The sequence below is a fragment of the Hylobates moloch genome, unplaced genomic scaffold (assembly GCF_009828535.3).
Source record: "Hylobates moloch isolate HMO894 unplaced genomic scaffold, HMol_V3 SCAFFOLD_21, whole genome shotgun sequence".
NCBI classification, from domain to species: Eukaryota; Metazoa; Chordata; class Mammalia; order Primates; family Hylobatidae; genus Hylobates; species Hylobates moloch.
Genome location: NW_026652296.1, coordinates 39880564 through 39907109, shown reverse-complemented (window position 1 = coordinate 39907109; position 26546 = coordinate 39880564). Strand labels below are relative to the sequence as shown.

The 26546-nt window shown below is 39.1% G+C and overlaps 2 protein-coding genes across 3 annotated transcripts in view; one reads left to right on the top strand and one right to left on the bottom strand.

The window, feature by feature from the left end:
- The window catches only part of XRN2 (5'-3' exoribonuclease 2), an 88293-nt gene extending 82683 nt beyond the window's left edge, over positions 1 to 5610 (top strand). For both annotated transcript variants that reach the window (XM_032142138.2, XM_032142140.2), the window contains 2 exons: positions 2673 to 2811; positions 5057 to 5610. In XM_032142138.2, coding sequence (XP_031998029.1) covers positions 2673 to 2811; positions 5057 to 5122 — 205 coding nt within the window. In that variant the 3' untranslated portion in view covers positions 5123 to 5610. The remainder of the gene's footprint in view (positions 1 to 2672; positions 2812 to 5056) is intronic.
- Positions 5611 to 11138: 5528 nt separating this feature from the next.
- On the bottom strand, positions 11139 to 13271 carry NKX2-4 (NK2 homeobox 4). Its single transcript, XM_032143101.2, has 2 exons — positions 12697 to 13271; positions 11139 to 12267 (listed from the first exon to the last, which is right to left on the bottom strand). The coding sequence occupies exons 1-2, from the start codon at positions 13142 to 13144 to the stop codon at positions 11645 to 11647; spliced, it is 1071 nt and encodes a 356-aa protein (XP_031998992.1). The 5' UTR covers positions 13145 to 13271; the 3' UTR covers positions 11139 to 11644.
- Between the last annotated feature and the right edge of the window lie 13275 nt (positions 13272 to 26546).

Here is a 26546-nt window from a genome sequence, read left to right as displayed (position 1 = left end):
TGTTTGGGTTCTTCTTGTCAATGGAGGCCTCTTTTTCAGTCATTTGCAAGGCAGCCATTTAGTTTTTCTATGGGTGTTAAGCTCAATCATGAAAAATCTTTTAAAACTCCAATTTTACCATATGTATACATTTAAAATATCCAAATTTGGTAGTAGTTCACATCTCCAGTAACTTTCCAAAACAATTTGGAAACTTAAGATTGTTGCCATCTACGATGCCAAATGGCTCAAATAAGTTGCCTTATTTATTAACTTCTTTTATTGATTGATTGATTGATTGATTGAGACAAGGTCTCACTCTGTCACCCAGGCTGAAGTGTAATGTCATGATCTTGGCTCACTGCAGCTTCTGCCGTCCAGGTTCAAGTGATTCTGATGCCTCAGCCTTCCAAGTAGCTGGGACTACAGGCTCCCACACCACCATGCCTGGCCGATTTTTGTATTTTTAGTAGAGACAGGGTTTTCCCATGTTGCCTAGGCTGGTCTCAAACTCCTGGGCTGAAGTGATCTGCCTGCCTCGGCCTCCTGGAGTGCTGGGATTACAGGCTGAGCTACTGTGCCTGGCCTAATGGCTAATTTTTATAATTTAGGAAATGTCAATTTCTGTGCTTCCATCCCAGATTTTAAAACATAATTTCCTAGGCAAATTTTTAGTTTTGTAAGTATTTGCAAAGTATATAATTAGTCTAGACATATGATAAACTTGTTGAAAATAAAGGCCTGTCATAAAAGTCAGAAGAGGGTAGTACATGACATCCTTGCTTTATTCTTCTGTTTAATTTTAATTATTGATGTTTTTTTCATAAAAATTATCTTTGTCAAAAACATTATAAGTGATCAATTCAAACAAAAAGAACTTTGCGTTTTTAAACTGTGGCTTTGTTCTTAACCTGTTTTTGGAATATAAAATAGTTTTGAATTGCATTTATAATGTGTATTATTTATGCAAGCAGATCTGGCATAAATAATTCCTAAATTGAATTCCTAAAATTGAATTCCTAAAATTCAATTGAATTTTATTATTGTAAGACTCAAAAGAAAAACTGATCACAGTTAAGATGTAAATTGTATTTTTAGCCCGTGGGTTTTGCATTAATTGGCCCATTTTTGGTGAGACTTTGGTTACAGCACAAACCTTAGTTTAGCCCTTCACTTCTGCAGAGACTGGAAGAGACCATTCCTATCTCTGCACACGGAGCTGTTCTTGCTAAAACAGATGGAGGCATTCTTGCTAAAATATATTTGTGCTAGTAATTATCCTGAAAAATAATTAAAACCCTAGCCATATGCATTTTTTTTCTGAGATAAAAACTTATTTTAATTGTATTCTGAATTACTTATAACAGATTGTTATTAGAGCTCTGGTTTCAGCTACCAACTGTAAAGAAAAACTTTAGCCTTTCTAGAGTTCCTTAGAGAACAGTTCATCTCTTCAAGCCATCACACAAAAATAATTATCTCTGGTGTTGTTTTAATAAAAAGAAGGCAAGCTCCAAGTGAAGGGAGGAGAGTGGGGGTAGAGAGGATGGATTCAGGCTTGAATAGCTGTGAGAAGAATGCTTTACCCAATGAGCCCAGCGCCGGGCTTTTTTCCCCTAAGACCTCAGAAGTGAAATTCTTATGCTGATATGGTTATAACTGATTACCAGCTAGTCAGCACTTCAGTGAATTTAAAGTTTTATTGAATTCCTCCTAACATGGTCAGTGGCCCCAAAGCTTCTGATGTTCAAATATACTGGAGGATTTGCCTCTGTGTATTCTTTGTAGTGCCTTCCATAAAATGGAAGTTATGGAAAGTGCCTTAAGGAGAAAGTAGTCTTAAATGGTGATTGCCTTTAGAAGGTATATCCTTGCTACATTGTTTATGTGACAGTTTTTAATTAAGTTATGATTTAGTACATTATACCTGTTGCTTTGCATCTGCAAAGTTAAAATAGGCACTTGAAGACAATTAAAACATTTCTTTCGACTAGTAATCTGGGACAGCAAACTGGGTTATAATAGCCGTTGAATCTGTGTTCCCATGTAAACTGTACACCAAATGCCAGTCAGCCCATGCCAATTAGTGCTCATGTTGCTAGGTCACCGTGGTCAATTGAAAGCTGCATCAATAGAACTTGAAAAGGTTTCCTCCCAATCAGACCTTCTGACATATTGAACAGAATAATGGATGGGAAAAAACAGCCAAGTCTCCTACCCTGGATTCAAAATACTCAGCAGTAAGAATTCATTTGCAACCTGCAATTAAGTAGAAAGAATGGATCCAAGAACGAGTCTGGACGTTTTTGAAAATAAAGCCTCCTTCTCCTGTCTTGTACATGTTTACTCTTTGGATAGCATCTTAAATGTAGCCAACTTGGTGATCTTGGGTCCACATCTTTAAGTGACTAAAAAGGAAATTTCCCAGTTGAAAATGAACAATATAATTTTTAAAAGTCAGAACTTCTCAGCTGAGTTTAAACATCCATTGTAATAAATGCTGATGCTTCATGAAACATGTTAGATTATACTGAATATAAGGGACACAAAGGCCATTCTGATACTCTGTATCCCATATGATAAATCCAGGTACATTGGATTGTACTAAAATTTGGAGATGACACCTGCCGATTTTAGGCTTTGTGCTGTATAATAGGCGTGGCTTCTGATGTAAACCTGATACTTTCCTACAGAGGCGTTGGGGCTGAACCTCTGCTCCCATGGAACCGGATGCTGCAAACCCAGAATGCAGCCTTCCAGCCAAACCAGTACCAGATGCTAGCTGGGCCTGGTGGGTATCCACCCAGACGAGATGATCGTGGAGGGAGACAGGTAAATGGGTTGTGGGATGAAAAGCATACTGCTCACTTTATATTTCAACAAGCCTCACAGGACTCCATATTTTCTTACCAATATTTCTGGAGAAGACACTGATACAGTAGCGTGGCTGAACTTGGGTCTGTCTTTAAAAATGTATATGGGTTGAGTACCTGCTTCACTAAATAGGTTATATACCTTGAAGATGCCAAAGAATTTCTAACCCAAAAGCCCTTTAAATCATAGCAGTCAGTGATAATTAGTCCAAATACAGTCAGTCACCAAAACACATTGTTTTTCCTTTAAGGATATTGTTCTTTAATAGAACCTAGATCCCTCTTAATGGTTGATGATTTTCTGGAAGCTGGAAAGTAAGTCTGCCTTTTCAGCTGTTGTCTTTTAGAACTCATTTTAAAATGTTGTCATTTTAGAAATCTCCTGTCTTGATTCATCTGTTATCCCTCCTCATAAAAGAAATCTCTGCCTGATAATCTTCCACATATTTTTCTTCTCAATGTAAGCAGCTGTATCACTGAATGAATATCATAATTCCTAGACAAATTTAGTGTATGTAAGCTTCATGTCCTTCTCTTTACAGCATCCAGTTTTAGCAGCATTTAAGACTGAGGTCTGTTTGACATAATTTCCTCCAGCAATTTGACACCCTGACCAGTATTTACATGCTTTTAATGGAATCCTTACTAGAGAACAAGATTGGAATGCTATGATTCAGAGTAATGTGTATGGAGTTTGGCACCTGCAGTGATGTGAAGTGGTTTTTAAATTGCTTACCTGGTGTTGCCTCCAGGCCTTTTGCAGTGCTTCACATATTAATTAGTAAGACCTCTCTTCTCACAGCCAAGGAACATATTTTGTATATTTTTTGATGTATTCTTACAAGTATCTCCACCTTACAAGAAGATAATCACCTTAATTGCAAATAGTTAATGTCTTCTGAGAGGATTTTGTTACGGTTTATTTAAATCAGTTTATAGAATTTTGCTTTGATTTCTTTCAATCCAGGACCTCTAAAAATCGTATCAGTGAACTAAGGCTCTTTATGTTACTATGGTCAGATGGCACTAGGCAGTTTCAGTGAAGAGCATTTTTGAAGTGAGGACATATTTGTAACTGGAAGACACCTGGGAGAATGTGTGGTCTAGTCACCTCATTTTCCAAGTCAGGAACTGAAACCCTGAAAATCCCACACAGTTGGGCAGGAGAGCTGGGAGCTGGCTGCCTAGACTGCTGACCCCAGTTCATTCATTTTCCTCTCTCCTTTGGAGATCTTCCTTTTAAAGGAACTCTCTGTTGTTATAGGAGGTAAAATTCTTATTTACTTAGAAGATATAAACCAATTGGTAAACTTATTATTATTTTAGGACTTTTTGAAAATAACATTTCTTCTTTCTGTGTCTCTTTTCCAGGGAGATACTTTTTATTAAATCACAGTTGTTGAAGCACTATTAAATTGCAGAAGTTTGTTGTTAAAAACATAGAATCATTACTTCATTGTATGAAGTTTTATATGACCAAACAAGGCCTTAGCCTGCATTCTGGCCTTGATTCTGCACATGTTCATATTTAAAGTACTGAAGTGCTCTCTGGGTGGCAAAATGAGGGGGGAGGGGGTTCCATTTCAAAACCCTAGAGGCCTAGAAAAGGACTTACAATGAAGAGGTGTCAGGTTTATCTTTTGTTATACAGGAATGTTATTTGCAAACATACTAGGATATGGTTGTAAAGGTCACGGCTAATGGATTGTGTAATAACCTTAATAAATCATTTAATGCCCTAAAATCCCTAAAATCAGTTGCTCATTTGGCCTTAACTGACTTAGCAAGCTCTTGCCTTCGTTAAAGCAAAGTTACTTTCCTTGTGTAATAAGTCTAAATTGATGTGGTTATCTTACCACAAAGTGACTTGAATTACTACTGCTAGGACAGTGGGAAAATTGAGAACACTGTCTGTACATGTTGTTTACACAAAACACTGAACTCTAGTTCATTTGTGTGCATTTGCGATTGTTAAGGTTTTTTGGTTTATTTTTCAGTAATAGCATTTGTGCTAGCCTCCAACTTTGCAACAAGTTTGTATTAAAGCTCTGGATCAAAGTACCTTTTATGGGGCCTTTCCATGTGCTGTACCTTTAACACATACTCAGTTTCCTTATGATGTGTTTTTCCATAGAGGTTTAAAATTAACTGACTTGCAGGAGTATTGGTCCAGAAAATAAACTCTTTCTTTTGTTTATTTTCAGGGATATCCCAGAGAAGGAAGGAAATACCCTTTGCCACCACCCTCAGGAAGATACAATTGGAATTAAGCTTTTGTAAAGCTTTCCCAAATCCTTTCATCATTCTACAGTTTTATGCTATTTGTGGAAAGATTTCTTTCTCAAGTAGTAGTTTTTAATAAAACTACAGTACTTTGTGTATTTCTTTTAACTGTGTATATTTCTACTGATCTGATCTCACTGTTTATGTTGCTTTCCAAAGATGTATGTTGCATAATACAGTGGATCTGAATTTATTATTGCTTATAAAACACATTTGATGGAATAGGAGTACTGGTTTTTCATAATGGTTAAAAATGAAACCAGCTGTGGATTTCAAAACACAGTGTATTCTAGATCATGTAAGATCCATGCTGATTTTTATTGCACAAGAATTAGGTTTGAATCTTGAGCTGGAACCCTCAGCAAACTAGAGTATATATTGTTCAGTATTTCTTTGGAAACATTTCATTAATGTACTTGTCTTACAGAAATTTCTGGACTTTAGTAAAAAAAATAAAGTTAAACTTTTAAAACTCTGTTTTGTGTTCTTGTTATTTTGCAGTATTTCAACTTTGAAAATCTTGACCAAGCATGGTTTTTTAAAACTAACTTTTGCAGAAAACTATTTCTGTAATCAGATGTCCAAACCAAAGGACAAAGAAGTCAATGAAGAAGTAGATTTTAAAAGATAGGGTCAGCAAGACATAACAAAAGCTTTAACTTTGTTGTATTATGTCAGTGACTGATCTGGCTAACCCAAAAATCTTTGTGAGATAAATTACATTTTTACAAATTTAATGTAGACTTCTCCAGTTTTAAGGACTTGTTTTAAATCTTCAAGTTGACAATTTTAATTAATGGCCAAATAGTCTATGCTCCTTAGCATATTTTTTGTATGTCATTAGATTGCAATTTGTACTCATGTTTTTCCTTGCTACTAAGTACACTATAAATTGCTTAAATGTGTGTTTGGAGTTCACATACAGCATGTACATATGCATTTTCATTTGATTGCCAAAACATTTAGACACACATACAGACTTGCTTTGTTCAGTTTTTCCCTCCTAGCCCAAGATTGTGAGGTAAAGTTTCTCTTTGACCTCCTGACTTAGGATATTTTTGCTTTAATATTCAACTGAAGCACACTTGTTAAACTTAGTCTGTGGGAAAAAAAATCTCACCTCAACCTTGAATAGGAAGGTATTTTGTAGCTATTGAGTTCATTGCTAATGATGGGTGACCAGAGCAGGATCCTTTATTGTTGAGACAAAGAGTCTCTCCATCAGGAATTACCAACCTAACCCTTACATAATTGCCTTCGCTCAACATTCAAGTGATAATGCCTTCTATTAAATTTCTCTGTAAGTTTATCTCGCAAATATTAAAAATGTAGATAGCCATCTCAGTAAAGCATTGCATATTCCAAAGGAGCTTATAAATGTTTTACTGTTCATAGTCAAACCCCACAATTCCACTCTTTATATTCTCAGACATTTAGTTTTGGCTTAGTTTTATTTTAAGCTGTCCTGAGACTCAGTTTTTGACTGAATGTTTAAAGCACTGTTTGGAAGACATCTGAGCAAAAGGCCTGATGGGAGAAACTGATGACGGCAGATTTCCTCTGCAGAATTGGCAGGTGTTCTCTCGCTGACCCGGCTTCAGGCCCTGCTCCCTGACCTCACCCTTGCTTCCTCCATCCTTAGTATTCATCTTTTTCCAACTTGGCTCCGCGTTTGAATCTTCCAGGAAAATGCCCTGCCCATTTCAATAAGCAAAATGCTTTTTAGAGCTTTAATGTTTAAAGCTGTAAATATCTCCTTCAAATTCTGATGTAAAAATAAATTCGTTGGGCCAATTTTAAGTAGTTACTTGTACGCAATTATATTCTCTTTAAACGGCACGTTTTTTCAAGGTCTGCTATTAAACAAAAATCTTAGAACCTGGAAGCAGCCTGACTACTTAGTCCCGTAATGAGCAGTTGTCTTCCCTTTAAAGATCAAATGGGGTAATGTATGTTAATGTACAAAGCCGTCTACAAACTGGTGTTAGATTGCCATTTAGCGTTACAAAGGCAAATTGGGTGTAATGAGCGATAGGTTAATTTTCTTACGATGACGTGGGATGCCAGGAACAGGCCGGGTGAGGCCGGGGTTCCAGCACTCCTTTGCTGGGCGCGCCTGGACCGAACTGAAGGGCCCGGGCGCGGCGGCCTCGCAGCCAGGAGCGGGATGGTGGCGGCGCCCGGGACCTGCGTGCTACTCAGAGCTCAGGTCCTAGGTGCTTGGCTCAACTTTCTCCCAGAGGGGTCGGGAAGCGCCGGGCCCTCGGTGCACGTAGGGCACGCGCCCGGCGCCTGGGTCTCCCCCGAGGCTCGCTAGCGGCCCGGCCCAGCCCGCAGACCCCGCGGCTGGCCCTCCCGGGAGCCCCGCGAGCCGACCGCACGCACAGGATGGGCGCGGAAAGCTTCTTCCTCCACCTTCGGGCGCACCCTCCTTCCTCGTCCGCGTCCCGGCACGCGGCGCCGCAGCTCCTCAACCTGCCGCTGCATCTCAACTCCCTGCAAGCAGCAGAGCTGTAGAATACCAGAAATGGTCTTCCGAGGCTGCCGTTTTAAGTTCCAAGTGTGAAAGTAACCGAATTTCGCTATGCTTAGAAATCTAAAATCTGGACATTCTCTGAAGAGTCAACTTAGAGTCCCCAGTTTCTCGATCTGGCTCCGTCCCACTGACTGACGCCTCCTGCCCACCCCGAAAGGGTCCTGGAGCTGCGATCTCGCCAGACTCTATTCCTGGTGATCCACTGCTCTGCTATTTCCCATCAGGAAAAAGTCACCAAACGAATGAACTAGCAAACGGTCCATTCTCGATGGATTTCTCCTCCACTCAGTAAAGCAGAATCCGCCTGTGGCTTGTTTCTCCATGTCTTATTTATGGAATGAGGGCCAAAAGCGAACAGGCTTTAATCGATGTGTATGAAATAGGAATATAGCTGTTCACTACTGCAAAATAGTTTGCACAACTTAAATTTAGGCAATGTTCCTAGTTAAACTTTTTTAGAAGTCACCTGAACAATTACTGAAGGTTACGTGGAATTTCAAAAAACGAAAGGCATTTCATTCAATTGCAGGTAAACATTCTAAAGCAAAAACAAAACCAAACCCACCTCTCCCAGAAACTTCCATTACCTCTGAAGTTAAAAATAATAAAAACAAAAGTGATCTTGAAATCACAAAGTTATCTCAGTACTTACTGGAGAGCGCAAATTCCTGATGGGATGTGAATGCAGTTCCCCAGTCTAGGCATCTTCTTTGAAACTTCCCCAGATGTTCAGCAAATCTCACTAGTAGTGAAAGGGTATTTATATTTTTAAAAATGTATCATCGTTCTCTGTCTCACTGGGTTGCAGGATAACAAGTAATAGTGTTTCAAAAAACTGTACTCAAATAATTAACATACAGGGTTTCATCCACACATTAGTGTTATGGTAAGCAGTGAGGGAGTATTATCCATGCTTTGAACTGTGTCTGAAATTTGTGTTGCCACCACATAATGCATTATTTTCTCCGGCACAAATTCACATCTAAAAATCCAATTGATAGGTCTTTATATAATTATGGCTCACAAATTTATTCTAAAAAGTTTTTTAAAAATCATCAGTATTCAATGCAGTTAACAAAGCAAGTCTATGGAAGATGCTTGCATTTAGTGAACAGGATTGAGTCTCTGATTTGCTTTAAATTCAAAGTAAACAGTCGCTAGCCGAATAGAGATTGAACACAACATCTGTGTTGATAGAAGTCTGACTACTTGTTCTGACCATTAGGTTTTAGTTCTAGGCAAAGACTTAAATAGAAGACAACTGGGTTACACCCCCATCCTTCCATATACAAAACACCCTTCTTGTGTCCTTCAAAACTGCACACACTTTCACACACACAGCACTTCAATATACATCCCAACACAGATTACAGAAAAGTACCTGCAATCCCTCCGTTCCTCTCTGCAACTTTGATTCTGGCTTTTGGTTTCCGTGCCTCAATTGGAAAAGACAAGTTAGATTGTTGTAAAACCCAAAAAAAACATTTAGGAAAAGGTCACATCTGCTGAGTAAGCATTTTTGAAACAGGTTTGCTGTGGCCTCTGCCAAACTTTGAGGGGCCTTTGTTCCACTCAGACCCTGCGCCAGTCCTCCCTCTCAGTTGTGGAGACACTTATCCTCCTCTTCAGTTAATGAGTTTCACCTAGTCTGGCCATTTGTATTTTTATAAAAGATCTGCAAAGCACTAATTGCAAAAAGTTCTGAAAACAGCTCGTTTTGCATTCATCAGAAGGTGGGATTCTATGGTAAAAACATTTCTATTTTAAGCTTCAAGAATCGAACCTTTCCCTAATTTCAGGATATGCACACATACACTCAGTTAGTCTCTGGGTATAGAATGTTAAGCCCTTTGCAGCAATTATTTCTGGCTTGGGGTTTTTTACTGCTTAAAGGAATGCTGAAAGGAATAAGATATGCCCACACAAAATACACTTTCAGAAAATATTGTATATAAAAGTTGTTTCTTCTTAATGTGACATATTTCTTAAAGAAAGTGCACTTCTTCAGTCTAAAGGATTTTTTGTTCCAGAAATAAACTGTCCAGGAAGACTCATTTTCTTTAAATATGTTACCCAGAGCCCTTGGACTATAGGTTATTATTGTTTTTGTAGGTATTAGACTGTAACAAAAAACATGGCCAACCATGTGGACTTTTAGAACGTTTTCTACAAGTAAAATTTCAGAATTATGGTACTATTGTGAGGAAATCAAACTAATATAAACAAACATTTTGAAATTTGGCACATCAATAATAGATTTGCTATATTAGTTAACATTTCTAAAGTCATTTCCATTAATATGCCAAAAAAACCCCAAGTTGAGAGAATTTTCTGTGGGTGTACAGTACCATTTTCATACAAATTTGTCTGCTCAGATTATTTGTTCTTACATAAAATGTTTTAAAAATTAGATCTCATTTTCTAAAAATTCTTTTACGGCCCTTTGATAAAGGGTGATTCCCTTGCTTCTTTAGTGTTTTTTCTCCCTCTGTGAAAGAAACTGGAGTTTAAAAAAATTACTATACAAAAGAGTCTAGAAAAAGTGCAAGTTTAACTTCTAAAACACCTTCTTATGAATTCATGCTGCACATTCAGAAAAATGTTCTAACAATGAAGTGAAACACAATGTTTCAGCCCCAAGCTGTAATTCTAAAATCTCAAATGTGGAAGAGGTTTGGGGTCTCCGGTAACTACTTGTTTTGATCATTTGCAAATCATGCTTTATCCATGTTATTTCTTTAATTTTCATTAATTATTTATAAGCACAAATTCTTCAGCTTTTAGTATTTGTATTCCAATACCAGTCATTTATGAGTAAACTGAGCTGTGTTGTCACATCATGACAACTAGTATTTTAAAAACACACCAAGCCCTGTATAAACTTAATGAAAACGAAATGACCACTTGACTTTTAGAAAAAAGAACTTGTTTCTTTTAAGTTATATTTAAATATCCATTTGAAACATACGAAATATAAATCGGCATATTAAAGAGTAAATACATTATTTGTACAATAAAACACCAACAAAACCAGTGCAACTCCTAAGTTCTAAATATGGTGGAAAAATTATATTTTAGTTACTTATTCCTTATATCTTGATTACAATTCAATAAATCACCTTTCTTCTTGTCATGCTTTTGAATATAGATTGATGTCAATTTTAGAAATTTTACTTGTTTGTTCTAGTACTTTATCAAGATATTCAAATTCAGACAAGAAAATACCTCAAAGAGAGTAAATACCATGTTTACAGAAGGATAGGGTTATTTATTTTCTCAGTTGATTTTGGGAGACCAGATTTCATATACAAATAGTATACAACCTTTCTTTCTTATGGTGAGCTGCATCTTAGGGGGGAAAATCCTCTTTTAGGGTAACATACAAACACTCATTTGCCAAATAATCATCAAAACATTTTGAAATCAGCATTAAATTTAAAAAGCTCCATCAATCCACATAATTAGTATTTTATTTTGATTCCATTGCTCTATTACCTAAATGGCAATAATTCCTCTGCAATAATGTTGCTATGTGTATGATCCACCTTGAGCTACAATTCAATTTACTTTCAATCAAACATTAATGAAATTGCACTTATGGGGCCCTTCGAAAATTAATCTCCCAAGATAAATTCCACTTCAAAAAGGACTCATTGTTAAAGCTGGGTTGATTTTTATAGTTACAAACGCCAACAAAGTTTCCAACTTTGAGAGCTGTAGTCAAGACTTCACTTTTTCGCGTCATTTAAGAACTTCTAGGAGGAGAAAACCACCACCTCAAAGCCGCGTGGCATAATGTTACACTACTTGGTTTCCGGGCTGTCGCTGTCCCCCGCCCCCAGCAAGTGGTTCACAGCCTGCTCCTCTCTGAGACCGACGCGAGTCGGTTTTCGCATGCCTCCCCCAACCGTTCTAGCAGTTTCTTGCAGACCCTTCGGCTGCACCAGAACCTAGCCCCGGGGCACCCTCGCTGTCACCACGTCCTGCCATAGAGCAGGTTGGCGCCCAGGACGCCGCCGCTATACTCCCCGGCGGCCGCGTCCAGGGCGGCCAGACCGCCCCCCGGGCCGTGCAGCGCGGGTGGGCTGGGCGACAGCTCCTCCAGCTCAGGTGCGGGCGTCGGGGCCGGCGGCTGCGGACCGGCCTGGCCGGGGGTGGGCGTGCTGGCGCCGTTCTGGCACGGCTTGCCGTCCTTGACCAGCACAGGCACCGCCACGCGGCGCGGGGACGGCGGCGGAGGTGGCGGCGGGCCCAGGCCGCCCTCCTGCTGCAGCTGCTGCGCCGCCTTGTCCTTGGCCTGCCGTTTCATCTTGTAGCGGTGGTTCTGGAACCAGATCTTGACCTGCGTGGGCGTCAGGTGGATCATGCTGGCCAGGTGCTCGCGCTCGGGCGCCGACAGGTACTTCTGCTGCTTGAAGCGCCGCTCCAGCTCGTAGACCTGCGCCTGCGAGAAGAGCACGCGGCGCTTCCTTCGCGGAGCGGCTGCCGCCGCTGCCGCGTGCAGCGGTGCCAGCGACTTGGCTGCGTCCGCGATGCCCGTCAGCGACCCCATGCCGGCCACATTCACGCCCGCCGACGGCCCCATGAACCTGGAGACTGGGGAAGAGGCCCAAGGGGGAAGGCGAGTGAGCTCCAGGCCCGCCGGGAGCCGGTCCAGCCGCCGCTCTCTTCACGCCGCGGCGGCCGCGACGCCGCCCGGCCCTCGCTGAATCCCAAGACCCCCTGAGGGTGGCGGCCTCCCGCCCCAGCACGCCCCGCGCGCCGTCGGCGGGTCCCAGGGCACGGCGCGCCCTCAACGGGTCCCAGGACGCCGCGCGCGTTCCCGGTCAGGTCCCAGGACCCCCCGCGCACCCAGGGTCCCCGGAAACCTCGTGCGTCCCGGGCCGCGTCTCAAGACGCCCCGCGCGCCCGCTCGGCCCCAGGACCGCCTAAGCCGCGCGCACACCGTCCCGCGCCCCCGCGCCCCTCGGCTGTGGCGGGAAACGCCTCAGCCGCCCGCAGCCCCGCGCTCCTGGCCCCTCTCACTTGACGAGTAGCGTGGGTCCGGGTTGGCGCCGTACCAGCCGGTGGCCGCGCCGCCCCGCATGCCGTCGGTGTAGGCGGGCAGCTCGCCCATGTTGCCCAGGCCGCCGTTGCAGTAGCCGCCCATGGCGCCGTGAGGGAACTGCGAGACGCCGGGCGGCATGTGGTAGGTGGCGGCCGCCGCCGCCGCCGCTGCTGCCGCCGCCGCCGCGGCCGCCGCGTTGTGACCCGCCATGGCGTGAGAAGGCTGCATGCCCGCCACGGTCGCCGCCTGCGAGGAGGGCCCAGGTGGCGGCGCGCGGTAGGCGGCGGCGGCCGCGGCCCCCAGGGGCGCCCCCAGGCCGGGTGGCGCGCCGTCCATGGCGCCGCCGAACTTCTTGTAGGTCTCCTCGATGGGGCTCAGGATGTCGGAGACGGAGAAGGGCGTCGTGTGCTTTGGGCTCAACGACATGGCTCGGCGGGCGGCCAGGTAGGGGGGCCCGGGGCGCGCGCCGGCAGGACGCGGCGGCCGCTCGTCGCCGCCACCTCGGCCGCGGCAGCTGAGCCTGTGACGAGGAGTCGGCGGCTCGGCGAGCCCCCCGGTCTGCGGGATCTGGGGTTTATTTTAGTCCGGCGCCAGGTTTACGACAGACTCGGGGGGCGGAGCAACATCCCAAACGAGCAAACAATGGTCATTGACATCTTTTTCTCTCAACCCCCCCAACCCCCGCCCCATAATGGAGGCAAAAAAGGTAAAAGGGGCAGTTGGGTGTTTCTTGGAAAGATCACTCCCCGTTGCTTTTCCCATCCTTCGCTCCTCCATCCGCGGCCGTTACCCCAGCCCTCGAGAACCAGAAATAGAAACTCGGAGGCTGGCGTCGAGGCTAGACATGGACACCGCGCCTGGCCCCGTCCAGATCCCAGTTTTCTAAAGTGACTTCGCACCAAAGTCCGGTATAATTGCGGAGTGGGGAACGTGCTGCTAAGTTTGGGGGGAGGGTGTTGGCGGGGGCTCGCTTCGTCCTCTCCAGTTATCAGCCCCTCATTCGCTCCATCACCTAAAGTGTTAAAAAAAAAAAAAGCTCTTGGGTCCCACCGTAAGAGCGCATAAAGAGAGGAGGTACAATGACCGTCCTTTGCCATTGTAGGGCTCCCTAATTTATGCGTTTTTAGACCCTTAAGCATCATTTTGTGGGCAACCAAACGGGCACTTCCAAATTAGCTCAAAGTATCCAAGCCCAAGGAAGAGAGAAAACACACATACACTGATAAATACGCAGATGCTAACTTGTAAGTATTCTGTTTTTCCTCTGTGGGGATGGAGATTGAACAAGGGAAAGAGGGGGAACATTTTTATTTCCTAAAATGTTTCCTACTGAGTTTGCACTTGTAAAGTTGTTTTTTCTGCTTTCTTTCCCTTTGTGTGTGTTCTTATTCTCTTTCTCTCAGTAAATATCTCTGACTTAAGTTTATTCTCCCATCACTACCATGATCAAAAACAAGAGAAAGACAAAGTACCAAAACTTCTAAATATTTCTAGTTGTTCGCAATGGGTCTTTTTGTTGTTGTTGGAAAAATATAACCTGTTCAAGCGATATGAAAATGGATGCAGAAGTCAGGTGAAAATTGTAGTTTCTTTGGAAAAATATAAAACCATAGATAAACAGATTTTTAAAACTTTGTCATCCTTTGACTTGCAGTTTTACCCGAATACTTAGACATTATGAACTCTCTACTAAATACTGAACAAGACAAAGCATAAGACAAGAGAAGTGTGCAAAGCATATTGATTAAATTTTGAAAACAATCTTGCAGCAATAATAATGATAACGAGAAAACGAAGATAACACTTTTAAGTTTTCCTGGAAACTGGAGCAGGAGAAAGAAAAACAAGGAGAGTGCTTTCTTAAGCAACATTTTGTTTTATTTTTTTTCCAGAAAAGGGTGTGTGGAAACGATTTAAGTTTAACCTGACAGTACATGTCTTGAAGGCAGGAACAGTATTACATATTCCTTTTTCTGTTTGGTTTTAGCCCTTTAGTGGAAATGTTCTCCATGGTTTTGTTCTTATGATTTTAATAATTGTTTTGTTCATCTCAGTATAGTTTTGCAAAGAATCTGCCCTTTCTAGGGGGGAAAAAGCCATAGGTCACCTATGGGAAGGAAGTGACAGACGAATGTTAAGAGTAATGTTTTAATATACTGTAAAAATAAAATGCAAGGTTACAGGAATTGTTTACAGACATCAGGATTGACTTAGCAAGATTAATATTGCTACAGTTTTAACACGATGCTACTTTTACAGGTCTTCTATGAACTTGAAACATATCGGCTAGGTCTTCATCCTCACCTGCACTGAAATTACCTACTTAAAAAAAACAAACTAATGATACACAAAGAAGCATTTATTTATGTATTTAAACCCTTGCTGGGATCCTTCTGAAAACTACAGTTTGGATTTTACGTTTCCGGTTTAGTTTAAATTGTATTGTTTACTTGTGTGTATTAGCTTAAATAAAATAATAGTCATTTCAAACGTTTCTCCGAGACAACAGGGTAAGTAAAAAATAATTGTGTTATGACATCCGTGAATATAAAAGTTATTTGTGGCCCATTATATTTTATTTTTCAAGTTCAAACGTATTTCAGAAATGAAACCCATTATCATAATCTCCATATTGATTAGTTGTCCAAATTGAAAGGTGTTTACAATTTTAATTTTTTCCAGATGATTATTACTCTGTTTTCAGGCTATATATTTCATCTCATGTAATTTTCTTTGTAGAACTTTGACATAGCAGTTAGCATCAAGTGGTTGTACTACAATTTTTGCTTATTTTGTTTTTCAACTGCATTGGGTCCTGTTATAAGTGCATATACATCTGGAATGCTTCCATCTTTAAATTAAAAGCACTTTATCACATCTGAAGGTTCTCTGCAGAGAGTCACTTTCTGACTTCTTAGGAACTTGATAAGCCAAATAGTATTCCATCACTATAGGTAAACAGTTCTGGGAAAGAAAAATCTACAATCTTTGACATTTCTCCCTGTCAATTGTTTGTACCTCATTCTAGAAATTACATATCTTCATGCCGGAAACACTATTTGGATGTGTGTGGATGATTCTGAAAATTGATATAGTGTGAAGGATGTATATGTACATTTATATATCGACACAATATAACCCAACTGATACTCCATTGAAGCTTCGTATTCATTTCATCAGATTATCGTGTACCTAAATTATGTGTGGAAATTTATACTTAGTAGATTCTCAAATATTATTGACTAAACTGCATTTCACAGGAAATGTATTTCTCAGGAGTGTTTTCTCATTGTTTTCCTTAAAAAACAATGCTGGAACCCAGCAAAATAATAAAATTAAAAAATAAAATGCAAATACTACCTAAGGGAATAGAGTGAAAAGAATTGGTTCTCTCTCCTATCCTTCAAGCCTCCTAGTTCTTCGCCTCAGAGGAGTTTCATGTTACCGGTTTCTTTTGGAATAGCCTGTCCATCTAGAAGCATACTACCATTTTACACACAAAAGATAGCATGCTCTATGTGATTTGGTACCTTGCCTTTTTCATAGTTTAGGTTTTTATAGTTTCACACATTACAACATTGAAAGCAGACTAAGATAGGCTGTGGCAGATACAGAAATTTTTTCTAGACAAAAAGACAAGATTTTCCTAGACAAAACACTCTTGGCTTTCTGGCAAAAATGTGGTATTTGTTGAAAATCTCTGATGTGTTAGATAGCCTTAGTGCCAAAAATATTTAGCAAAAAAATTCTAAAGAAAGAGCCTTCTGCAGTTTGGATTTGCTGTTGGCAGACAGAAGCTCAGCGAAAGGGACCTGGGAGGAGTTGAGAAACTTCTGACATATTCACTTTGAAGTGGGGGTCCAGCCAGTACTTAGAGGGAAATATTGTTTCTCTAGGTGGTGAATAGGTTTCCAGTGGGTCTTGTATTTCCTCATCAAGACTGTTTGAAAATACAACTTTCTGCTTGATACCCAAAAACTAAGTGCCTTTTAGAACTGAGACACTTGCTACATTTGCAATTAGTTTAAAGTAGTTGTGAAATAATTTGATTAATGAAAGTTTTATGTTGTGGAAGTAGCCTTAAAATATTGTCTTTGCAGTTGGGAAGGAATAAAGAAACATCTTAAGGATACTAGTATTTTGCAGCAAAATTTGAGGTTATAAAGTGGAAAATAAAACTGCCATAGAGATGAAACACAAAGTTTATTTGAATTATTTTCCTTTTTTTTTTGCTAAATTCATCAGTTTCTGAGACCTGGTTCTCATTTCTTTTTTGTCCCTTTATAAGCCTTTTTCCAATAGTGTTCATTTCAGTTGTTTTAAATGTCTTACAGTAATTTTACACTTGCATTTATAAGGCTTTGTTATTTCTATGTGACACAGTAATCCTTTCATATTTTCTTCACAAAATACAAACTCCTGGCAGTTTACTCAAAAAAATCTTGTGATCCTTTTCCTGAGATTCAGATATTTTAGACTGAAAATTGTTTTCTGACCAATGTTAATTGGTATCAATAAACATTTTAAGCTAACACAATTATTAGTACAGTGTGAGAATGAATAGTAGGTGAAGACATTTTGTTGTCAAAATTATTATAGTCCAATGAAATGATTCCTCCTCCCATCCCCTAAGGAAAAAAACAAACAAACAAGAAACCTCCCCTTCTACGGTCAAGCTGTAACACTAGTTTTTACAGTCAGAGTAGAGAATAACATTGGGCTATAACAGGGGAGTAAAAATAGGGAAATTATCCAGTATGTCCCAATTCTCTCACCCTAGGATTAGGAGCTTGAGCCACAAATTCAAATTTTTCTATGTTAAAAATTATTTTTTAGAGTAATAATACATGTATGGGAAAAACAATGGCAATATTGAAATATAATTTTTTATTTCTGAATTACAAGTTTGTTGTATATTTTGTGTATATAGAAAGTTTAAAATATTTTAGAACATAGTGATATTTCCATTGAACATTTTTTAGATGTTTTGGAATGTCATTAAATGGCTGTTTTATAGGAAAAAGAATCCTTTGAATTTTAAGCAAAACTCTATTTCCGTTGGTTATTTTGTGTGAGGAGTTAGTTTTTCTAAGTGTTCCACCATGTTTGCAACACAACCTAATTAGAGTAAATACACAAAGCTTTTAAAAATACATTATTTTATAACTTCTCACATACTGTCACATTTTTCAAATCTGAGATTTAATGGCTTTAATGTAAACTCTTTTTCTCCTACAAGTCTCATTAAAGATGTGTCATCTTACATTTACAAATTACTTTGTAATTATCAAGGAAGGTATCAGTTTTTAACATCTGGGCTGAGTAATTGGGTTGTTGCCACCATCAGGTACTTGAAGGAGAGCTCCAATTTTTGATGTTTTGGTAAATTTATTATTAGGTTGTTGGATTTGTTAATAAAAAGTTTTACTGTGTACATTTTAGAAGGAACAGCTATGACAATATAGTAATTAGAGAATAATTTGCTCAATTTTGTCCCCTTTTGTTCTTCTGTGTACTACTAATGTTGAGGGAATAGTTGACAGATACTTGTATTCACATGTATCTGTTTGAATTGTAGGTTGAGAATTGTTCTTAAAAGGAAGCAATAGGCTAATGTTTACCTCATAAATCAATGCAAATTTTGGTAGATTTAAAGCAATTTATTGCTTAATTTGCATTAAAAAGTTTAATATGAAACAATTTCATTAATCTACTTTATTCAGACAGTAAGTGCCACAAGGAAAACCTGACTAATAAAGTTGCCTTATAAGATTTTCTCAAGTAAGAAAACCAAAACCCAAAAAACCTAATAAAATGAGAGTCTTAAACCACAACAGACGTGTCAGATGGACTTGAAAATTGCTGATTATTGCCCCAGAATATCCAGTTTGTGAAATAAATTGTGGGATCTGACTCTAGTAAATCTAGGGTTTATTATAAAGTTTTTAAAAGTGCAGTACTAAATGTAAAAGGCAATTTGATCTTGTCACTATGTAGGGAATTATGTAGGGTAATACTGAAAAGTTACTCAAACTGGTGTTTTTACTTTTAGAAATCATGGAAATTACACAAAAATGTCACAAACCACAGCCATTGGAATTTGGCCCAAAATACCAAGCCAGAGAAATGAGAGAGAAATGAGAATTGCTTGAGAAAATCGGAACCAGCTTAAATGAAAGCAGCTTATCATTGGCATGTATATGTCTTTTAAAATGTATAATTATCTAACAGAAGGAAAATGGAATATTTGGAGTAGATTACCTCTTCAAAAACAAAAAGCATATACTATGTATCCAAGATAAATTTTTAAAAAACTAACTCAACCATAAAAAATGGCAAACTTCAATGAGTGAAAGATTTTTTAAAATAACATATTCAAAAAAATTAAATCAAATTTATATTTTTTAAAGTTCACTTTTTAATGAAGAACTAAATCTTGAACGGTAAAGGGTATATTAAGGTTAAATGTTTTGCATAAGTTATTCTAGGATTTGGATAATAGAATAATTTACAAGGCCATTGTTTCAATACAATCTTTATATGTTTACCATTACAAACATATAAACAAAATACTCTGAAAGATCTGAATGGAAAGCATTATGTGAAATTTTATTTTCTATAAATATTGAGGTATATATATATATTTGGTTTTTATTTCTTAGCTACGTCTGCTGGAATGAGATGTATGATGATTTAGAGTTGATTCTCTTAAGTGCAGTATTTCTTTAGGATAATCAGTGATAGTGCATATGTGATTGAGCTACTGTTGTGAACATAATTGATGGCAGAATGCCTTGATGCAGCTCTTACCAACAATTTATGGAGATTAAAAGGGTGGTAGAACTGGTGGGTTAGAAATTGCTTTCTAAAGAACTGGAGGATCGAAGAGAAACCTGGGTTTTCCAGTGCCCTCTGAAATAATCTTTACATAAAACCCAGGTTTAGCAGGTACAATTGTTGCTTAAGTGGGCTGCTCATGAAAAAAATTTATGTGGCAGAAAGAGATTATTTGGTCATGGATATTGTATGAACAAATCAGGGCTTCTGTACCCATGTTAGAGGAAAAATGGAGGATGTTCTGTATATTTAATATACACATATGATTGTATTTAACTTTATAGGTAGTAAATGATACAGATAAACACACTTATGAAGATCAAGCACGTTTCATGCACAAGAAAGTCTAATCACGAATTGTCCTTAGCTTCCTGTATATGGATTGTCCCGTTTCCATATGTTCAAGCAAGATGTATCTCCCTCACATAGATATTTTTACTTAGAGACTCAAGAGGACATATGTAAGGCAAAAAAGAAAAACGTAAACATTTATTCTTCCTTTGCCTTGATTCATAAAAAATCCGAGACAGTTTATAAATAAATGTATTTGTGCACTTTAAACATTTAGTAAGACTTGACCTCATAAATAAGGATCTTATAAAAGAGTAGGAAGTTAAGATATAAGTTGAAAAAACATCAACTAAACAGGCTATAAAGCCTACTGAATTCCTATAGTTGAGCCTCACATTTGGCTCTAAGCTTCCTCGTGGTCAACTGAAAAAGTCAGTTATATTTTCCTTGCATATAGGAAGAACACCCTCCCAATACACACACATACACTCAACATTTCTCAAGGAAAGAGGCATTTCCTAATACTCAGCTCTAAAAAAAAAATTTTGTCAGGGGGCTTCATGGAGGGAGCACTGAATATAAACATCTTAATAGTTCTATAGCAGGTGGAATTATTTTTAAATATTGGCTTGTTGTAGTGGGCATTCCTAAAAAGTCTGAGACCTCAATATCGAATCATCTCAATTAGGGACTCTCAGGTTTAGGAACAAAATATAGTTCAGGTTTGTAGCCTTCTGATTCAGGAATGCCTCATACTTCAAAAAAATGACTTCATAGATCATGCCTATAATCCCAGCACTTTGGGAGGCCGAGGCAGGTGGATTACGAGGTCAGGAGATCGAGACCATCCTGGCTAACCCGGTGAAACCCCGTCTCTACTAAACATACAAAAAATTAGCCAGGTGTGGTGGCGGGCGCCTGTAGTCCCAGCTACTTGGGAGGCTGAGGCAGGAGAATGGCGTGAACCCAGGAGGCGGAGCTTGCAGTGAACCGAGATCGTGCCACTGCACTCCAGCCTGGGTGACTGACTGAGACTCCGTCTCAAAAAAAAAAAAAAAAAAACTTCATAGAAACCACAACATCGTTTGATACTCTATTTATTAGAAAGTTCTGATACTGAGGCTAAACAGGTCACCATAATTTGCAGGTAACAGTCCTAGATCAGTTCTTTGATGCCGAACTGTAACTCTAGTTCTTTCCCACAAAGCACTCTAAATATAAGAGAATATTATATTCTACCAATGTTTTCTCCTTTTCATACTAAAAAAATCCTCCAGAGCAAAAAGATCTAGAATGAACACATACAATTATATTAACTAAGAATTTATTTAGCGATTACTATATGCTTAAGATTGTCTTAGTGCTTTAGAAAATTGGGGAAGGAGCCCCTCTGATATTAGAGGGAATAAACTTATTCCTGGCATTCATATCCTGATGTTAAGCAGTATTTTAAAATTATATATTGCTGTAGTTTGGATGCTTGACCTCTCCAAATCTCATGCAGAAATTTGATCCCCAGTGTTGGAGTGGGGCCTGGTGGGAAATATTTGGATCATGGGGAGGCATCCCTCATGAAGGGCGTGGTGCCTTCCTTCTGGTAGTGAGTGACTGCTTCCTTTAGTTCTTGCAAGATCTGATTGTTTAAAAGAATCTGGCACCACCCTCTTCTCTCTCTTGCTTCCTCTTGCCATCCTTCACCTTCCGTCATAAATTGAAGCACTCTGAAGCCCTCACCAGAAGCAGATGCTTCTTGTACAGTCTACAGAACTGTGAGCTAAATAAACATCTTTTCTTTATAAGTTGCCCAGCCTCAGTTATTCCTTTATAGCAACAGACTAAGGTATTCCTATATAGCAAATGGACTAAGACATGTATACATAATATGTATTAGTTTATGTACTTTTATGTACTATTTGAAATTATATGTTTATATCCACGTGAATATATCCTGTATGTATATGTGTGTGTGTGTGTGTATATATATATATATATATGTCTAAAAGAAAATGCATGTCAAATTCTAAATAGTTGACTTACTAATGAACTTTTCAGAACACATCCCATTTGTAAGGTGGAGATAAGGCAAAAATTATAAACATTACTAATATTTATTAATCTTACATACTAGTTACTTTCATGAGCTTTATGTGTTTATCTCATTTAATAGGTACAATAGAAGAGAACTTAAGTGTCATCAACATTGACAGTTCAAACGTAAAAATCTTCTAAATAGGGGTGAAAAAGAAATCTTAAGGTTATTTATGGCTGCTCTCCTGCATCTGTACAAGGTTAATAGATGATGATTTATGCAATTTTTTTTAGACGGAGTCTTGCTGTGTTGTCCAGGCTGGAGTGCAGTGGTGTGATCTTGGCTCACTTGCAACCCTCACCTCCTGGGTTCAAACGATTCTCCTGCCTCAGCCTCCCAGGTAGCTGGGATTACAGGCACCTGCCAGCACATCCTGCTAATCTTTTTATTTTTAATAGAGATGGGGTTTCACCATGTTGGCCAGACCAGTCTAAACTCCTGACCGCAAGTGATCCGCCCACCTCAGCCTCCCAGAGTGCTGGGATTACAGGCATGAGCCACAGTGCCCGGCCTGATCTGTGGTATTTTTGAGTAGCTGTTGTTAATGAGACTATTCTTACATTGCCAGATGATTTTGATGACTATTTTAATTGGATATTTGTTTTGTATACATTTCCTTTATAAGGGCAGCAGAAGGTTTGGAAGTTTCAAGTGGTTAGAGCAGAGTTAATGGAGCAGTAATAGAAGGTGTTTCTTTCCTCTAGGTACTACAGTAATGAAGTAATTTTCATTTTTGCTTTTTTCTTTTCTTTGAGACAGGGTCTCGCTGTGTTGTCCAGGCTGGAATGCAGCAGCATGATCATGGCTTACTGCAACCTGTGCCTCCCAGGCTCAAGCAATCCTCCCACCTCAGCCTCTGAGTAGCTGAGACTACAGGCAGGCATCACCACACCCTGCTAATTTTTGTATATTTTGTAGAGACGGGGTTTTGCCATGTTGCCCAGGCTGGTCATACTCCTGAGCTCAAGCAATTCATCACCTTGGCCTCCCAAAGTGTTGGGATTATAGGCATAAGCCACCAAGCCTGGCTTGAAATAATTTTCTTAGATAATTGAATAATATAGTTTCTCAGGTATAGTGACAAATATTTGTAGAACACTGGCATTGATTATTATTAACTCAATATTATTAAAATTACTGAGGTGATAAATAAAAGCTTGTTGTAAAACAAATCAAATAATGTGGAAATATATAGAGCAATGCTATCCAGTAGAAATACAATGTGAGCCACAAGTATAGTTTAAAATTTTCTGGTAGCTACGTTACACATAATGAAAAGAAATAGGTGGTATTAAATAGAAATATATTTAGGCTGGGTGCAGTGGCTCATGCCTGTAATCCCAGCTCTTTGAGAGGCTGATACGGGAGGATTGTTTGAGGCCAGGAGTTTGAGAACAGCCTGGTCAACATAGTGAGACCCCCCATCTCTAATTTAAAAATAAAAATAAAAATTGTATTTAACCCAGTATATCCAAAATATTGTTATTTTCATATACTATATACTCAACGTAAAATCATTAAGGAGGTTTTTCTTGTACTACGCCTTTGTAATTTTACACCTACTGCACATCTCAATTTGGACTAGTCACAATTCAAGTGCTCAGTAGCAGTGTGCTGCTCATGGCTATTGTATTGAGCAGCATTGTTCTAGAGTAGGGATCAGGAAACTATGACCCAGTAGGCCAAATCTGGTCCAGCACCTGTTTTTGTACAGCCCAGGAGTCGAGTGGTCTTTACATTTTTTAATGGTTGAAAAAAATTAAATGATTAATAATATTTCATGATGTGTGAAAATCCTATGAAATTCAAATATCAGTGTTCATAAATAAAGTTTTATTGAACACGCTTGCACTTCTTTGTCTATGACTGTTTTCTTGCTACGGCAGCATAGTTGAGTAATTGCAAGAGACTGTATAGCCCACAAGCCTAAAATATTTAATTACTGGCCCTTTACAGAAAATGTGGGTCAACCTCTGCAAGAGGAAAAGAGAAAGTTACTTATGCATATACCCAATCCCACACCTGTTTCTAGAAGCAATCACTATTAGGGTATTTTTTTGTTTTTCTTGATCTTTGTATATATGTCTGTATATCTGTGTGTATACACACCCACATATATCCTATGGCTAGTTTTATTTATGTATCTATAACATATTTACACTTTTTAATATAATGTTATTACATATATATTCTGTGATTTCTTTTCTTTAACTATATTGTATATCAGTTTCCACATCAGTACATATACATATGTTTCTCATCAGTACAAATACATGTTTTCACAGCAGTGCACATCTTCATAATTCTTTGTTTTTTTCTGAGATCGTGTCTCTTGTTCTGTTGCCCAGATCTACTCACTCTGAGTGCATTGATGTGATCTCAACTCACTGCAGCCTCCACCTCCTGGGCTCAAGTGATCCTCCCACCTTAGCTTCCCAAGTAGCTGGGACTACAGGTGTGCACCACCATACCTGGCTAATACAGAAATTTTTTGTTGTTGTTGTAGAGACAGTGTCTCCCTATGTTGCCCAGGCTAGTCTCAAACTCCTGGACTCAAGTGATCCTCCCACCTCAGCCTCCCAAAGTGCTGGGATTACAAGTGTGAGCCACTGTGCCCAGCTGATCTTCAACATTCTTTCTAATGATTATTTATATTCCATAATATGGTTTTACTGTAAGTTATTTAACCAGTTCCCCATTAAGGAGTTGAGGTTTGTCCTTTCTTTTTCTTTCTCTCTTCATTCTTTTGTTCTTTATTTCTTTTCTTCCTTTCTATTATAAACAGTGTTGCAGCGAACATACAGATCTTTGTGTACTGGTACAGAAATTTCTTCAGGATAGATTTCTAGAATTAAAATTGGATCAGAAGGTAAGTTTTTTTGTTTGTTTATTTAGAGACAGGGTCTTGCTCTGTTGCGCAGGTTGGAGGGCAGTGGCTCAATCATAGCTCACTGTAACCTTGGACCCTGGGGATCCAGGAATCTTCCCCACTCAGCCTCCAGAGTAGCCAATACTACAGGTGCATGCCACCATGCTCTGCTAATATTTTTAGTTTTTGTAGAGATGGGGGTCTTGCTTTGTTGACCAGGCTGGTGTTGAGCTCCTGATCTTAAGCCATCCTCCCACCTCAGCTTCCCAAAGTGCTGGGATTACAGGTGTCAGCCACTTCGTCCAGCTAGTCAGAGGATAAATTTATTACACATTAGTGTAGAGGTTGCCAAAGTGCCCTCCAAAAAGACTATTAGTTTACACATTAGTTTACATGTTAGTAGTGTTATGACTTTTCTCCCTACGTCTCTCACCAACACTAGATAATAATTTAAAAGGTTTTTAACCAGTCTAAATTCAGTTTTACTAAGTACTTTAATATTTCTTTAATACTCTTCACTTACAAAAAAAACTATTGCTCATTTAAACAACCAAAAAGAAAAGAAAATTAACCAAGAAATATATAAACTGTAAGGGGAAAGTCCCCTGAAAATAATACCCGGAAATACCACTATTATAGAAGTATTCAAGCTGAAAATTTTAGCCTACACTCTAACATATTTTTACTTTCAACCTTGTTACTTTTCCTTGAGAGGATCATGGTTTAGTAAAAAGCAATTATGTCTTAGAATTAGATGGACTTCAGGCCAGGCGTGGTGGCTCACCCCTTTGATTCCAGCGCTTGGGGAGGCCAAGGTGGGCAGACCACCTAAGGTCAGGAGTTCGAGACCAGCCTGGCCAACATGGTGAAACCCCATCTCTACTAAAAATACAAAAATTAGCTGGGGTGTGGTGGCACTTGCCTGTAGTCCCAGCTACTTGGGAGGCTGAGGCAGGAGAATCACTTGAACCTGGGAGGCGGAGGTCACTTGAACCTGGGAGGCGGAGGTTGAACTCCAGCCTGGGCGACAGAGTGAGACTATCTCCAAAAAAAAGAAAAAAAAAAAAAAAAAAAAAAGAATTAGATGGACTTCAGTTGAATCACAGTCTACCAAACTGTAAAATTTGGTGGCAAATTTTACTTAACCTTTCTGAATCTAAGTTTTCTCATCTGTAAAAATGTGAGGTTAGATTAAATAGGTTTAAGTAATAGATGAAATCACCCATCATAGCAATTTTAGAAAATACTTGCTTTATTATTTCTTTTATTCCTTTCTCCTTCAGTATGTCCCAAAAGTATGTATTTTTTCTTTTCCTTTTTAGGTAACACCTCATAATTGGACCTATTTATGAGATAAGGTGATATTTCAATACATGTGCAATGATCAAATACAACGTGCAATGACCAAATCAGGATAATTAACATATTTGTCACTTCAAAAATTATCATTTCTTTGTGTTGAAAACATTCAAAATCTTCTACCTTTTTCAATATACCATAAATTATTATTGACAATATTCATCCAACATTGCTACAGAGCACTAGGACTTACTCCTCCTATCTAGCTGTAATTTTGTATCTGTTAACCATTATCTTCCTACCCCTGCCTTTCTCAGCCTCTAATAATAACAATTCTACTCTCTACTTTTATGAGCACAACTTTTTAGCTCCTATGTGAGTGAGGACCTGTGGTATTTATCTATTTTTCCAACTTTTCATTTGGATTATTAGTTTTTTTGCTT